Source organism: Cyanistes caeruleus, unplaced genomic scaffold (genome assembly GCF_971803275.1).
Source record: "Cyanistes caeruleus unplaced genomic scaffold, bCyaCae1.hap1.1 HAP1_SCAFFOLD_76, whole genome shotgun sequence".
In the NCBI taxonomy this organism is placed as follows: Eukaryota; Metazoa; Chordata; class Aves; order Passeriformes; family Paridae; genus Cyanistes; species Cyanistes caeruleus.
The window spans coordinates 2,516,641-2,534,124 of record NW_028255888.1 but is presented as its reverse complement, the minus strand read 5'-3'; the positions used below and the strand labels follow the sequence as shown (position 1 = coordinate 2,534,124).

The following is a 17,484-nucleotide window of genomic DNA, read 5'->3' as shown; positions in this document are numbered from 1 at the left end:
TTAACTGGAAGTAATAGGCGCACGTTTGGGACCCACCATTGCTAAAATCAGTATGTCTCCAGTTTTGTTATTTCTAGTGAGCATTTTAAATACAACCAACCTCCACCTCTCTGCTCACCCATGAGAGGCAGAGTTCCCAGTTTCCCTGATTTGGGGTTTGAGGCTGTTTGGGATCCACTCCCAGAAGCTGAGAAGGAGACTGCTTTGGCTCGCAGCCCAGAGCCTGTGGAGGTGTGCTGGGTTATACAATGGGGCATTCGATACAATGAACTTGGGACAGTGTTAATTAGAAACTACTTTACTCAACTTTTAAGTGATAAGTCATCCATTATGTTTCTGGGGACCCTCTTCTTTATCCTTAGTGACCACCAGTACTGGTGGTTAGAGATTTGTTTTCTCTTTTCTGGGTTTTCATTAAGAGAACCAATGTATCTAACACCCTTTGCTTTCTCTGATTTTTCTTCTGGGATTTTTCCAGGTCCATAATTTCTACTGTAATTAATTAACTCTTTTGCAACTTTGCTCCATGTCCAAATTTTATGGTTCCTAGCAGGAGAACGCAGTTGTGAACCTGTTGGCTGAGAGGGGGTGGTGAAGGGAGTAAACCCAGGATCAGTGGAACCAGGTCAATCAGTCGGGTTCCCAAGAAATCTATCTAGTCTCTCCACAGGGGTTATAGCTGCTATGGTTTTGGGGTTTTTTTATGAGAAAAATTGCTGTAGGTTTAAGTGATTCTGGAAGGCCTTGAATTAAAGAGGTCATAATTTCAGTTTTCACAGGTAACAACACTGGTGATTTAGAACCAGCAATTAATTTTCTTTTGTGTATCATTTGCAAGCAGGCAGCTTTGTGAATGTTTTCCAGTAGTTGGTTGGGGGTACCAACTATAGCTATAGGGTCCCCCCTTTCCAAGGGGTTTAGCCCCTCTGCCTGATAAGCTGCATGCTGATTTAGAGCCCATGGGTTATGTCTGTCTCCTGTTGTTACGAAGACTCCATGTCCCCAGTACCCACTGGCTTCCTGTTCTCTCAATCAAATTTAATCACCTCCAGTAAGAGACACTCAGAATACATATTCTGTCTCTGACTCGTGAGGCAGACTCCCGTACTCCCTTTTTTTTTTTTTTTTTTTCTTTTTCTTTATTTTCAGTCGTTATATGCGGATCCTTTTCATTATTGATATAATTATATTATATTGTGTTTTAATTAGAGGTTTCAAACTAAGACATCAGTGTTCCCCACAATTTTATCCAAGTTAGCTCCTTTTGAGGGTAAATTTGATTAATGAGAGGGGTTTCCCTCTCTTGTTTCCTTTAGCAAGTCAGCATTTTTTGAATTTTTATCATGGAGGGCTACTCACAACAGATTGATCTTACTCCTTTCTTCATCCAATTGTTTTTGCAAAATTTTAACTAGGTTTTGGAGGGAGTCTATTATAGTTCTTTCCTAACTTCTTCACTTAAAGCAAGTTTCTATAGCTGCTGTAAGACAAGCTCCCAAAACTGAGCAGAGTTTTATTTTTGCCCAGTTTAAATTCTGTTTCATGTTGTAAAAAAAACATAGTCTATCAATCACATTTTCCAAATTAAACCAATTATTAAGCACGAACCTTTCCCTCCTGGAGGTTTGGCATTGTGTTTTGCTAACAAAGCATAACATGCATAAAATGCAGCTTTAACTTCTGCAGCCATTTTCGGTCATTTTTACAGAGGGAAAAACCACTACAGGGAGGTATCAACTTAGATTACACACACACACACACACACACACAAATTTTTGCTTCCCTGTATGGGTAAAAAGAACAAATCTGCTTGGGAGGCACTCCTTCAGTTTAAAATTCTGGTTGTCTCTTTGCTACACCAAGCTGTCAAAATTCATACACACAACAACAAAAACAATCCAGCCCTTTTGCACTAAGAGATCTTTTGCAAAATTCTGCAGACAGAGCCCTCAAGTGAGTGTGGGGTGCTTTTCACCTCGGCGTGTGCAGTTTGCGGGAAATTCAAGTTGCCCCCCTTGCTTTCTAGACACCGCTGACTCTTTGGGAGTGTCGGGCTGGGTGCAACTGGAGCAAAACATCCTTCCCCTAATACAGACTGCACAACAAACCTGCAGCCCCTTCTGTCTGTCAGAAATCCTGTCTGTGACTCCAGTTTAAATGCCACGATTCGCTAACGCGAGTGGGACTCGTGAGAGGTTCGTTTGATCTCAGAGTGCAAGACGGACACAAGGGATTTCAGTTTAAATCACAACAACAATAATGTACCTTTATTTTAGTGCCAACAACAAGGGTTATGCGAGAGAGGAGAGGAAGAGAGGGAGAGATAAAGAAAACAAAGTAAAGAGAGAGAAGAGGGGGTTATAGCTACCAACAGAAGAGACGGGGTTGCTGGGGTCTTTTTCTGTGGGAAGATTTGGCCAAAATTATCTTAGTCTTATGTAATTCTTCCCCAATGTTACCTTGTTTCCAATGTGCTAATAAGCACCCAAAGGAGAAGTATCTGGTATGGGAGCATTGCTGCCCAAAATCCCTTTAAGTTTCTCCATATTATAACTACAATATACCACAAATGCTGGATCTGCAACGCTATTGCAGTTGTCTGACAGACGGCGCCTAGGCAACTAACTCAAAGATTTCTGGGAGTAATACTTTTCTCTCTCTGAGAGAAAGTGCCTTGCCTCCAAGGGAGAGCCAGGATCTCTGAATCAGCTGGTTTTCTGACCCCCACAGTAAAGCACCTTACCTTTCTCTCCTGGGGAAATTGTGAGCAGCAGAGATGGTCGCAGCTGATGGGGTCCCCAAGAATTCCTTGGTGTCAGCTGGAGCGTGATCTGGTCGTGAGTTTGCTCAGCAGCACTCACAAGGTCCCATCTGGGGTCGCCAAAATGTTAGTGTTCAGGAACACACATAATCACAGAATGATTAAATGAAGGTGCTTTATTAAGAGCTCTGGGTGTTAGGGGTACACATACCCAAATCTGACCTGACTTGGTTTTGAGTTGAACATACTTTTATACTCTATCATTATATAACTTTCATATTAATTATTAAACTTACATTGTTCTATTGTATGCATTGTTTTTACCCAAGCATGGATTTCTTGTGATCCCCCTCAACCCCCTAACATTGTTCCTCATGTTCTTTAAACAATAATTATATCTAATCACATCTAACAATTGTATCATTCATCATATACCAATTACACAGGTGCAGTTTGACATGATCTTTAGCAAGTACAAGGCCTAACACTTGCCAGGACCTACTCTTCCCGGGCTCACCAAACCTAACTTTCTTTCTAAGTCCCCAAATTTTCTAAGATTTTAAAACCTTATACTATCAGAGTGACACTTGTCTTTACAAACAAGCTGTGAGTCTGCCGATAAAATGAAACTATCACTGAGAGATAACAGAAACAATGGGATGGATTCAACTGAAAGATGAAAGAGACACTGGGGAAACACCATAAAATTCCAACAGGGCTGAGAACTAAGAAGGAGATTATGCACTGGGGGGAGGGGGGATGGTATCTCAGGTATCATGTGTACCAGGAAGTCTGTACCTCTCAAATCCCTCAGCCTATGGGGAAAGGGAGAAGGGACGTACGGCCTGGAATTGGGATAAAAGGGAGGCTGCGCCCTCCAAAAATTAGAGAGATCCCAGGGGAATGCCCCATGGCCTCTCCCTTTATTTGAAAAAATTGAAAGCACTCCTCTATCTCCTTTTTGCATATAAACCTCTGGTGTTTGTGGATTAATTTTTTCTGACACTAACAATTAATATGAAGTTCAAAACTACAAACCTAGGCAGTGCAGAATATGAAAAAAATGAAAGCTAAAACTAAGGGCATCATAGCTGGAGGGGGGGTGGAATTGAATAATTTTGGGGTGGGACTGAGTAGCATTCAGAGGCACTGAGAGGTCTTGAGGTGACAGATTGAAGTCCCTCATCTCTTTGAGTGCCAAGAAATGGAGACAACTCCAAATACCCCACAACCCCTAAATACTCTCAAGTAGCTCCCTGATTCCCAGTTTCTCTTGAAGCACTAGTAAAATGTGAGGTTTTAGGTGCCATTGATTAATTAGATGCCATTAATTTGTTGATTTTTACCCCAATTTAGTCTGTTCCAAAGGGATGAAGATGAATCTAAAGATAATTAGAACAAAACCAAAATGACCACCAGCCCAGTGTCTTCCCAACACAGATCACAGGGAACATGGGCCATCAGGGCTCTGCCCAATGTGGGTCCACTGATGGGGGATGGAGTTGGAGCAGCGCACGAAGCTCTTCCTGCACTTGGAGCACTCGCAGGGCTTCCCTTAGTGGTGCCTCCGTTTATGTCTGGTCAATTGAGAGCTGTCTGAGAAGTTCTTCCCACACTGGGGACACTCATAGGGCCTCTCCCCGGTGTGGATGCGTTTGTGGGTACTGAGGCTAGAGCTCTGGCTGAACCCCTTCCCACATTCGTCACACTTATAAGGCCTCTCCCCAGTGTGGATGCGCCGGTGGGTGATGAGGTGGGAGTTTTGCTTGAAGCGCTCCCCACAGTCAGGGCAGCGGAAGGGCCTCTCATCCGTGTGAATCTGCTGGTGCCTGAGGAACTGGAAGCTGGTCTGAAACCTCTTCCCACATTCTGGACACTCGTAGGGCCTCTCCCCAGTGTGGATCATCTGATGGATGGTCAGTTGGGACCTCCGGCTGAAGCTCTTCCCACATTCCTCACATTCATAGGGACATTCCCCGGAGTGGGTCCTCTGGTGGCGGATCAGGTGGGACCTCCGGCTGAAGCTCTTCCCACATTCCCCACACTTGAAGGGCCTCTCCCCAGTGTGGATGCGCCGGTGAATGGCGAGGGTGGAGCTGTGCTTGAAGCCCTCCCCACAGTCGGGGCAGCGGAAGGGCCTCTCCTCTGTGTGAATCCTCTGGTGCACGAGGAGACTGGAGCTGATCCGAAAACTCTTTCCACACTCGGAACACTCGTAGGGCCTCTCCCCAGTGTGGCTGCGCTGGTGGATGATGAGTTTGGAGTTAAAGCTGAAGCCCTTCCCACATTTCCCACACTTGTAGGGCCATTCCCCAGTGTGGATCATCTGGTGGCAGATCAGGCTGTTGCTCTGGCTGAAGCTCTTCCCACACTCCAAGCACTTGTAGCGCTTCTGCCCTTTGTGAAGCTGCTCATGGACCACCAGCTCAGAGCCCCGGCTGGATCTCCAGCCGCCTTCCCTGCAAAGGGTGGGTCTTTCCTTCTCAGAGCACCCTGGGATGGGTTTGGAGCTTCTCCTCCTGCGGGATCTCCGGGGCTTTTCCTCCCCATTGGATTCCTGCACTGTGGAACTGCTCAAATCAGCCTCTTCCACAAGGTTCTGCTGCAGGGATTTTTCCTCCCTGGTCTCCATCCTCAGCTCCTTGTCTGAGGGAGGAAGGACAAGGAGAGGATGGGATTTGCCTCTGTGACAGAGGGAAGGGGAAGGAGATCCCCCCAGTGCATCCCCGGCAGGACGGCCTCGGCAACAGGGTTGTCCTGCAGCTGGGGGCCATGCTGGGCTGGGAGATGGAGCAGGAGAGAGAGGGAAAGGGGCACTGACTTCCTCCTCACCTGCCTGGGTGTCCCGAGGCATCTTCCTCTTTCTTGCAGCCTTCCTCTCCATCCAGCCAAGGTTTGGCAATGGGAAATCCTGGTTTGGGGAAATACAAGGGATGAGGACATTGAGTTTGCAGGTCCCTCTGCCCGTGTTCATCTCTAGAAGTCATCGGACATCTGGGGTCCATAAAACCTCCAGAAAACACCAAGATTCAGCCTGAAAATGCCTCCCAGGAGTTCCCCATCTCTGGTCTCTCCTGTTTGGGGTTCAAGGGTTCCCCCCTGTCCCAGCTGCTGGGAGTCACGCTTGTACTGGGGATCACCTGTCTGCTCGGTCCCTGCCCTCCCCGGGCTGCTGAGAGTGCCAGGAATCCGAAAAGTTCCCCCTGTTTCCATCTCCCCACTTAAGGACGGTGGGACCCCCCAGTATCCCCCCAAGTAGGATTTTCCACTCAGCTTTGGAGTTCCACATTCTCCAAACATCCCCCCCCCAAATAAACCCAACCCAGGGACCCCCCCAGGATATCTGGGCAAAGCTCCCGCTCCCCAGTCACCTGTGGGATGGTGGGTGATGATCGCACAGGTGGGGGACTATAAATTCAGGGAGTGCTGGACCTTGTAGTTCCTTCTCCTTTCCCTGATCCTCATTTGTCCCTCCTCCTCCTCCTGCTCCTCTTTCATCCCTCCTCCTCCTCCCCCAGGAGTAGTGACACCCTCAGTGCCCTGTTCCCGAGCCCCTCACAGCCCACAGCAGGAGCGGGGATGGAGCCAGGACAGGTCGGGATGGGCAGTGCTGGGCTCTCCACTGCTCCCACCCTCTGGGGACGGGGGGAACCCGGCCTGAGGAAAAGGAGAGGGAAACTGGGAAAACTGGGGGCTGCAGATCCAACCTGGGGCTGGCTGGAGACCCTGGCTGGGGACTGCCAGCCCTTGGGGCTCCTCTGGGGAGATGCAGGAGGGGGGAACACAGAGAGGGCTGGGGGATCCCAGGAGTGGCAGCAATGGCAGGGACTGGTTTGTACTGGGATCGTCCTGGCAGTGGCTGAGATTGCACTGGCTGTGTACTGACATCATCCTGGGATATCATACTGGGATCGTCCTGGCAGTGAGTAGCAGGCTGCAGGGGGCAATTGAGATCAGGTTGTCGGGAACTGGGATTATGCCCTGCGCTCCCCAGAACCCCGGCATCGCCCCCCATATGTCCCATAAGTCTCCCCCAAACCCTCCAGGATCCCCGAGTGCCCCCTCAGCGCTCGTTCAGGACCCCCCAAAGCCTCCCTGGATCACTGAATGCTCCCGACCCCACAGATGCCCCTTCCAGACACTGCTGGGAATTCATCTCCCATCATCCCAGAACATGGTTCCACGCCCAAACCTCCTGCCGTGCCCCACGCCCAAAAGAGCCCGGTTACAGCTCCCCAGGTTCCCCCAAGTGCTCCCGAGCCGTATACATTCGCCCCGAGGACCTGCAATCACAACTCGGACGGAAAAGTTCTCTCGGAGTGCTTCCCTGCACCGCCAAACGCGCCTTCCGAGCCACTTCCGGGACTACAGCTCCCGTCATGCTCCGCGGCGCCCATAGAGTGCTATTCCAGCCATGACTCCATCTCCCGTCATGCCCCACGCCCCACCGGAATCCACTGGAGATGCGCCTATAACTCCCGTGATGCTCCGCGGCCCCATTAAACCGTATTATATCGGCGCCTACAACTCCCATCATCCCCCGCGACCCATAGATTCCCCGTTACAGTCTCGCAAGTGCCCGCCCAGACCCCGAAGGGCCCCCAGATTCACGTCCCTGACTTCCAAGAGCCCCCCTGGACGCTCAAGTGCTCCCCCAAACCATGAATTGTCCCACAGAATCCCTAAGTGCCCACCTGGCTCCCCCAGGTGTCCTCCAGACCACCAAGTTCTCTCTAAATTCCCTCCCCAGACACAAAACTGCCCCAAATGTTCCCCAGAAAAGTTTCTATGGACCCCAAAGTGGTCCCTTTTACCCTGTCTGAGAAAATTATTAAAAAATATGATTAAAGGACTAAAAATAGGTGTAATTAGCATAAGGAGGGAGAAATAGTGGTCAATTAATTAATGAAAGTGGAATTGTGTTACTTTGAACCAAGGACCGATAATGTTTTTAGTTGCTAAAAATGTATCAATTCTTTCATATAAATATAAAAATTAGGTTCTAAAAATATAGAACAATATTATAATAAAAATCAAAATTTATTTTTATTAATTAATTAGATTTTAATGATAAAGAAAAATTCTAAAGAGAAATGTTATCAATGTTTTGGGATGTCAGTCCCAGGTGGGCCATGTCAGACATGCTGAGGCTTGGGGTGAGGAGCAGGTTGTCCAAACAGGGGCAGCCTGCAAGGGATTCATTCTTCTCTGTGACCAGACTGCCTAAGGAGACATTCAGCATCAGGATTGTAAAGAGCAAATCCTGACCTCCTGGTCAGTACACAAAGATGTTTTACAGTTTGAACAGTAGAATGTTGTCACCGTAAGGTGCCTTCTTTGTTAATATAGCTCATATTGTGTCATGTTTGTTAAATACCAATATTGTTGTACCAACCTTCTTCGTTAAAATATTATTATAAATGAAATTAGAATTTTGACAACTAGGTCCCTTGACTTAATGGAAGTTTAATTAAAAATGAATACAATTTACTAATCTGAATAGTAATGTGGTATAAAAGAATACAGTTTTGTAAAATAATACAGTTTAATAAAAAATTAAAATTTATATATATAATCTACTAGTAATTAAGTATGATTAAAGCATAAGCAAAACCCACCAGGGTACGGAGGCTTCCCACCCTGCCTCACCTTCAAAACAAAGCACTTCAAGCTAAACTCATATACTGCATGCTTATACATATTCAATAATGTTTCCTGCAAGTTTCCTCCTATTTCAAATTTTTCTGACTTAACATCACTTTTCTTCATGGCACATGCCTCACTTGTTGCAATGGGGTCTTCAGTCTTCTTTTGGTGGTCTTTTGGTGAAGGCTTCTCTTCTTCCTCATTGTCCTTTGGATAACCTTACAGGTTTGCGCGTGCCTACTAAGCCTTGTGTTATGTTAGTCTACTAATTAGCCTTATGTTTACTAATCTTTACGCCCAATGCCTAAATTTCTTCTAATTTTGATCCATCTCAAGGGCATTTGGTCTTGAGACACCATTTATCTTCTAAACTACATCCTGTACCTCAATTTTGACATGTAACATCTGCAGAGGGGTACATCTGCTTTGTAACACTGATTCTTGATTGTTTCTAATAATAACTTGAAGAACAGTTACAATTTAGTTAGCACAAACCAATTCCATTTATTACAACTGCAAATACCCCTTATGCACCTTTTTATTGGTTTCCATGCTAACGGCCTTGCTTTCTTCCTTGCTATGGATAAACTTGTATTTTCTCTATTTCTTTTTTTGCTACCTCAATTGTTTGGCCTGCAGACCAGTTGCTAAGCCCATCCACATTCAGCTCTTAGTCTTCAGAGGGAAACTTTGAGCACAGTGAGAATCTCCCAGTGTGCAAGAGGGTCCCTGTGTACCAGCTGCAGCTGGGGCCTCAGCCATCTCCTCTCTCAACAGCTTCCCCACTGCAGCTTCACAGGAAAGGCCAACACCTCCCTCAGGGACACCTGCACCACACATTTCACATCTCCATGCCCATACGTGATGTCCCTGTCACAGCTGCATTACCAGCTTGCTGCTGTGCAGATGCTGCCACCACCCACAGCAAGGCCCTGTGTCCCTGAAGGGACCCACCCTGCTCTGTGGCCTGGACTGAAGGTGGGTCCCTCCTGCCAGGGCAGGGCCTGACACAGCTCTTCTGTTCCAATAAAGAGATGGAGCTCTCACCCCAGTGTCCGGCTGGTACCACCAGCAAAGCCCACACAGCACCAGCCCTGGCTGAGCTCCATGTCCAGGAGCAGGCAGGGCTGACCACGGTGTGGGCAGGCAGGAGCCAGGCAGGGGCTGCTGTGACCAGCAGCGGGGCCCCGAGGGGCTGGGGGAGTCTGTGTTGAGTGTCCCTGGGCTGAGGGCACATTTCCTTCAGTGGCATCACCTGGGCCTGGACCTCCTCCAGTGCCATGCCCAGGAAAAGAGGCAACCACCAAGAGCATCTCATGGGACAGAACATGACCAGCAATGTCAGCAGGCAAAACCAAGGTTTTGTTTGGCAATGACCCTTTGATGAAGTCAAAGATTTACAATCAGTCCAGTACAGATTGGAGTACAGAGGGGAGAACACTCAGGGGGTACAGCCAAGGCCATGAGGTCACAGCAGTCTCTGGGGTGACAGCAGGCTGAGGTGACAGCAGGCTCTGAGGTCACAGAGGTCCCAGAGCCCCGTGGTTGCACAGCACCACAAGGACCAAGCAGTCAGTCCTTGACCACGACTGTTGTGGCAGCAGCGGCGGCGGCAGCAGCGGTGCTGACATTGGGACAGCGGTGTCAGGACAGTGGTGGCAGCAAGAGCTGCAGGACTGGCAGTGGGCAAGGCACCATGGCCTTTGCTCTGCACCTCCTCCTCCTGCTCCTCCTGGCAGTGGCCCTGCCTGACAGGGCTGCCCAGGCTGCTCCATGGCAAGCACAGGGAGCAGGTGAGCCCACGGCCTGGCTTCCCTTTCCTGAGACAGCACTTCCTTCTCCCTGGGAAGCATTGGGGATGGTTTTCCGCAGGGCTTCAGGGAGGGTTTCCTCTGTGGGAGGGAGAGAGTCCCCAGAGCCCCTGGGCTGGTCCTGCTGCCTCTCCAGGAATTTTGCACAGGGCCTGCAAAGAGGGTGGAGAGTGACCAGAGCCAGCCTAGAGCTCCCCAGGCCCCTCTGCATCTTTGGCCATGTCCATTGACATCTGGCTCCCATGGCCTTACCTGACTCCCTTGCAGTGCCCAGTTCCCTAAGGCAGAAGGGGATCCCATCTCACCATGGAATGGTTCTTATCTGTGCTCCCTTCTAGACTGGGATGGTGACATGGGGCATCTGGAAGCCCCGGGACATGACGGTTTGAGACCCATGGAGAATGCTGGAGACAAGTTCTCAATGTCCCTTTCCGCTCAGTATAATCAGTGTCAATGTGGCAAGAACTTACTCACGTGCCACTTCACTTAAGAATCTGAAGGCTGATGGATTCTGGAACCCTCGCTCTGCTCCGTTCTGGAGCCCTGAGTGATCCCACAGCATTGCTGTCAGTGGGAGGAAGGAGCATTTAACTATCAATCTTCTTCCCATGTGCAATGCCAGTGTCACCTTCCGTGTGCTCTGTGCAGCTACAAGGAAGATCAGAGAGGAAGGGGCCGGGCCCAGGGCTGTGCCCCGGGGCTGTGCCTTGTGTGGCTCCTTTGCCAGCCCCAGGGAGCCTGAGGATCTTCTACAGTGCCATGGGAACTCTTCTGTCCTGCCTTTCTTTGCAGCCAAGCCTCTTGGTGAAGGTGATCTGGCTTCCCAACCCATATCCAGGACTGAGGCTCTGGGAGATGGTGAGGGTAGGTCAAGGCCTTTCCCCCTGGGAGAGCTGCCAGCTCAGAGCCCAAAGCTCCGCCAGGGCAGCATCGCTGAAGGTGCCAGGACAGAGCTGTGCACGTGTGTGCCCTCGCCCTGCGTGATCCCCTCACCGCTCCTGCAGCTCAGTGCTGCCTTTGCAGATCAGCAGACATGACAGAAGCTTCTGTGGCTGTTGAGTTACAGGTGTGTCTGCAGGGAGGACTTTCCAGGCTCCTGGGCTGGATGCTGCACGCAAGCCCAGCTCCCATTGCAGGGGTGAGTATTGTGTCCTTGCTGATCGCACAAGCTGAACCCTGATATTTTAGGATCTATTCCTGGGAAATGGATATATATTTTTTTATAAGGTCCTCCAAGAGGAAAGAACAAAGGTACAGGACACCGGAAACCCCATGAGCCATCCAATACCATGCAGCAAATGCTGAAGGAAATGCTGCAGGGAGGACAAGGTGGGTCCATGTCCCTCAGCCTTCTCCTGACACTCAGCAGCCGGGGGCTTTCTCTGCACATCTGGTCACACCGTGCCCAGCACGGCAGGAAGTGATCCATGGCAGCCTTGCTGCCCCACTGCTGCTTTCATGGCCTGCAGGGCTGTTTCCCAGCCTGGCCTGGCTGCAGCTTCTCCCCAGCCTCTGCAGGAAGGCATTTGGCATCAGCTGACAGGGAGCCCAAATTGCAGCATGGGCCATGCACATCCTGAGATCCCCTGAAATATCCTGGTCTTGGGCTAGATCAGGTGTAGGGACTGTTTGGAGGAGGGAGGGCTCTGGCCAATCCCATAAGTTTATATGATTTCCTAATCCTTATGCATGACCTCGACTAGTATCGCATCATGATGACACCACTTCCCTGAAAGAGGAATGGTTCCATCCAATCCAGCTATCACTTTTCCTTTCTCCAGAGATGAACCCAAAGGCTGTGCTGAAGGCAGCGTTTCCCGGAGGAAGCAGTGGCTCCTGGGCAGCCTCTGCTGCAGGAAGGGAGGCCATGCCAGGCACAGCCCCAGGAGGTAATTGCTGTGCCTCTGGGCCTGAACCCTGCTGAGGCTTGAGCTGTAAATATCTGCTGCTTGGCAGTGCCTGCCTTTCAGGGATGTTGCACAGAGCATGGAAAAGGTGTTGAGAGCGTCCAGGGCCAGCCCGGAGCTCCCCAGGCCCCTCTGCAGCTTTGGCCATGTCCATTGACATCTGGCTCCCATGGCCTTCCCTTACCCTCTTGAAGTGCCCAGTTCCCTAAGGCAGAAAGGGGTCCCAGCTCACCATGGAATGGTTCTGATCTGTGCTCCCTTCTAGATTGGGATCGTGACATGGAGCATCTGAAAGCCCTGGCACATAATGGTTTGAGACCCATGGAGAATGCTGGAGGCAAGTTCTCTATGTCCATTTCTGCACAGAATTATCAGTGTGAGTGTGGCAAGAGCTCACTCTCATGCCATTTCCCTTAAGAATCTGAAGGCTGATGGATTCTGGAAACTTCGCTCTGCTCCGTTCTGGAGCCCTGAGTGATCCCACAGCATTGCTGTCAGTGGGAGGAAGGAGCATTTAACTATCAATCTTCTTCCCATGTGCAATGCCAGTGTCTCCTTCCGTGTGCTCTGTGCAGCTACAAGGAAGATCAGAGAGGAAGGGGCCGGGCCCAGGGCTGTGCCCCAGGGCTGTGCCTTGTGTGGCTCCTTTGCCAGCCCCAGGGAGACTGAGCTGCTCCTGTTGCTGCTGCCAAGCCCTGGCCCTGCCTGGGGCGCAGTTCAGAGCTGCTGGCAGCTCCAGGGAGGCCTTTCTCCCCTGACTGCAATGCAAGGGGCTTCTTCTATCCCAGTTTGGGCCCACTGCAGGCACCTTGTCCCCCTGCTCCTGCCCCTGAGTGGAAGGCAGAGAGGAGGGAGTGCCTTGGAGGGCACCAGTCACCCAGGTACACTCACTGCTACTCTGGACTGATGGAGAAATGGAACTACTTTCCATTAAGGTCCTCCAAGATGGAAGAACAAAGAGATAGAAGACAAAAATTCCCTGGAGGCATCCCAACTTCTGGACAGGATGCTGAGTGATCTGGAGAGACGCCGTGGTGGGTTCATGTCCCTCAGCCTTCTCCTGACACTCAGCAGCCAGGGGCACATCTGGACACGCCGTGCCCGGCACAGCACGAAGGGATCCATGGCAGCCTTGCTGCCCCACTGCTGCTTTCATGGCCTACAGGGCTGTTTCCCAGCCTGGCCTGGCTGCAGCTTCTCCCCAGTCCCTGTAGGAAGGCATTTGGCATCAGATGACAGGGAGCCCAAACTGCAGCATGGGCCATGCACACCCTGAGATCCCCTGATATTTCCTGGTCTTGGGCTAGATCAGGTGTAGCGGCTGTTTGGAGGAGGGAGGGCCCTGGCCCAGCCCCAATAACCTGGATATTTTCCTGACCTTTATCCATGACTTTGACAAGTATTGCCTCCTGAAGATACCACCTCCCCTAATGGTGAGCAGTTCTATCTTATCCAGCTGTCCTTTTTCCTTTCTCAAGTGCTGGAGCAGATGTTTGTGCAGATGATGGCATATGCTAGAGGAAGGAATGGCCCTGTGCCAGCTCCTGTTGCAGGAAAGGAGGAGATGCCAGGCCCAGGCACAGGAGGTAATTGCTGTGCTGGTGTCGTGGTTTTAAACCAGTAACTAAAAAAACCTACTTATTTCTTGTTGTGAGATATGGATTAGAACAAGAGCAAAACAGGCTTAAGACTTAAAAGGAATAAAGACAGTTTATTAACAAACTACAAAAACAAGAATACTAGAATAAACTTTCAGAAAACCCCCTTATCTTCCACATTTTAACTATTTCTCTGTACACATGACAACATAGAGACAAATAACTTTAGGATTCTAGTAGTTAAAAACAGTCTTAATTCTTGCTACAGTCTTTCATCAGTTTTTGTAGAGAACTAGAAGTCTCTTTCTGTTAGCTTACGGAGTTTCTCACTAGAAAACTATTTTTCATCATAGTTTTCTATTTCTCTAATGCCAGCTGCCCGGAAATCTGTCATTAGATCTTCTCCTCTCATTTCACATCTCCGAGGTGTGTATGGGTCACTGAGTTTAGGAATCTTATTTTTAAGGATAAGTTATTCAAAGGCAGAAGTCTTCTTCATTTGTCTCTGTGAGCCTTCCTGGAAAACAGTTTTCTCTTTGCCTCAAAAAGCTTCAAAATCTTCACTCAACTCAACTCCAGCAACTCACAGTATCACAAGTACTCTCTCTCTCTTCTGCTCAAAAGTTACACTTTGAATATCTCATTCTTCCTAATACTCTTATCATGAATTAAAGGAGTCTTTTATACTATTATTGTCCATCTCCATAGCTTTAACAGAAAGATATTTCAGCTGTAAAGTATCTCTTTATTCTCTCTTTCTTATTTAAACTTAACTCTTTTCTTCACTGTTTTTGGTGGTTCTATGATGTCTCTTCTATGTTGATTGTCTCTCTCTCTGTCTTTCTGAGAAAAGGAGTAATCTGTATGCCTATCTAGGTAGTAAAAGAATTAAAAGCTTTAAGAAAACTGCAAGAGTTCATGGTGTTAAGTTTCAGTCTAGCAGCAAAAACTGAAAACCAAGCTCGGCTGACCAGCGCTGCTTCTCTTCCCCCTCCCCCCCCTCCACCCCGCGGCCTTGTAGGCCTGGAGAGGGGGGGGAGGAGGCCGAGACAGAATCCTGTTACCTCTTCAGAAGCCGGAAACCAAAGAGAACAAGAGAATTCTGTCTGTACTTCTTAAGGGGGTGTTTACAAGTTGAATTCACTTTTTAATGGTCAGATCTGCTGTCAATTCTTGAAAATGACCGATAATTGGTCAGGAGGGAAAACTCCCATCAGCCACCAGCAGCTTCAACTTCCTCTCCCTCCAAGCTGTCTTAAAGGTAAAGCTACCCCATGACATTCCACCCCTTCAACTTGTAAACACCTACTCAAAAATCATCAATTATATTCAATATACAACTTAAAAACTAATAAATTGACAGAAAAGAAGAAACAAATATTTACTACTTTCCACCCCTAGATTTTACTATCACTGCTATATAAACTTAAGACAATCATGCTTTGCTCTTACTTAATCCTTTATCTCACAGTAACACTATTAATGTACTAATTTAGATTTGCTAATTTTCGTTTTCCCGGCCAATGCACCAATTAAATGTCGTGGTTTTAAACCAGTAACTAAAAAAACCTACTTATTTCTTGTTGTGAGATATGGATTAGAACAAGAGCAAAACAGGCTTAAGACTTAAAAGGAATAAAGACAGTTTATTAACAAACTACAAAAACAAGAATACTAGAATAAACTTTCAGAAAACCCCCTTATCTTCCACATTTTAACTATTTCTCTGTACACATGACAACATAGAGACAAATAACTTTAGGATTCTAGTAGTTAAAAACAGTCTTAATTCTTGCTACAGTCTTTCATCAGTTTTTGTAGAGAACTAGAAGTCTCTTTCTGTTAGCTTACGGAGTTTCTCACTAGAAAACTATTTTTCATCATAGTTTTCTATTTCTCTAATGCCAGCTGCCCGGAAATCTGTCATTAGATCTTCTCCTCTCATTTCACATCTCCGAGGTGTGTATGGGTCACTGAGTTTAGGAATCTTATTTTTAAGGATAAGTTATTCAAAGGCAGAAGTCTTCTTCATTTGTCTCTGTGAGCCTTCCTGGAAAACAGTTTTCTCTTTGCCTCAAAAAGCTTCAAAATCTTCACTCAACTCAACTCCAGCAACTCACAGTATCACAAGTACTCTCTCTCTCTTCTGCTCAAAAGTTACACTTTGAATATCTCATTCTTCCTAATACTCTTATCATGAATTAAAGGAGTCTTTTATACTATTATTGTCCATCTCCATAGCTTTAACAGAAAGATATTTCAGCTGTAAAGTATCTCTTTATTCTCTCTTTCTTATTTAAACTTAACTCTTTTCTTCACTGTTTTTGGTGGTTCTATGATGTCTCTTCTATGTTGATTGTCTCTCTCTCTGTCTTTCTGAGAAAAGGAGTAATCTGTATGCCTATCTAGGTAGTAAAAGAATTAAAAGCTTTAAGAAAACTGCAAGAGTTCATGGTGTTAAGTTTCAGTCTAGCAGCAAAAACTGAAAACCAAGCTCGGCTGACCAGCGCTGCTTCTCTTCCCCCTCCCCCCCCTCCACCCCGCGGCCTTGTAGGCCTGGAGAGGGGGGGGGAGGAGGCCGAGACAGAATCCTGTTACCTCTTCAGAAGCCGGAAACCAAAGAGAACAAGAGAATTCTGTCTGTACTTCTTAAGGGGGTGTTTACAAGTTGAATTCACTTTTTAATGGTCAGATCTGCTGTCAATTCTTGAAAATGACCGATAATTGGTCAGGAGGGAAAACTCCCATCAGCCACCAGCAGCTTCAACTTCCTCTCCCTCCAAGCTGTCTTAAAGGTAAAGCTACCCCATGACAGCTGGGCTCTCCCTCGGCAGGGCTGTGTGCCAGCAGCTCTTCCCTCAGGGCCTGCATGGCCTGGCAGCAGCCAAAGCTGGAGGTGCCGCGGCTTCCAGGCCTCTGGAGCTCATTCCCAGCCCCTGGGAATCGGGACTTGTGCACCAACATCTCTCCCCCAGCAGCTGCTCCTGGAGCTGGCCCTAAGCATCCAGAGGCCCAAGACACAGGAGCAGCCCAGAGTGGGAGCCCTGCCGTGAGCCCAGGGCCACAGCCAGCCCTGGCTCCCAACTGGGCAGAGGATGCACTGGCTCCTTACAGGGCCTAGCTCTGTCCCCTTGGGCTGGGGGAGCTGTCACAGAGCAGGGAGGGTCAGGGGTGGCAGTGGCTGCTCAGGGATGGGTTTGGCCCATGTCCCTGGAAGGAGCCACTGCCCAAGCAGCTGTGCTGTCCCGGGCTCTGCTCTCGGCCTTCTGGGCTTTGTTGGGTGGCACAGCCTGTGCCAAGGGGTGGCAAGGTGCCTGCAGGCCCCAGCTCTGGGGGAAACAGAGAATGTCCTGGCCATATCCAGTGTGCTGCCAGCTCAGCAATGGAGCACAGCACAGGCTCACACTGCCCATTGCTCCCACAGATGCGCTTGGCAAGTCCAGTATAAATGCTGAGAATCCACCGAGCACCCCAAGAGTGTTCTGCCCGCAGGATGTGCGCAAGTCCTGCATGATAGGCACAGCAGTGACACTGTTCACAGTGCCACTTTCCATGGTCCTGTGCTATGTTGGATTCCGGTGGTGGAAGGACAAGAAACAGTAAGTTGTTGTTCATCTCCACCCTCCAGCTTCTTGAAAGGCTGCTCATAGTCAGGAAACATTCCCAGTGAGGCTGCTGTGCACTTGTGGGTAATCAGTGGTTGCCCAAATAACTCTGCTGAGAGTTCTGCTGCTGCCCAGGCCTTTCATTGGCCTCTTAAT

General features: G+C 48.6%; 1 protein-coding gene across 1 annotated transcript in view; it reads right to left on the bottom strand.

Moving 5' to 3' along the window:
* Positions 1-2,922: 2,922 nt before the first annotated feature.
* The window catches only part of LOC147646935 (uncharacterized), a 592,289-nt gene continuing 577,727 nt past the window's right edge, over positions 2,923-17,484 (bottom strand). The window contains 1 exon segment of the mRNA XM_086872733.1: positions 2,923-5,132. Coding sequence (XP_086728859.1) covers positions 4,203-5,132 — 930 coding nt within the window. The 3' untranslated portion in view covers positions 2,923-4,202.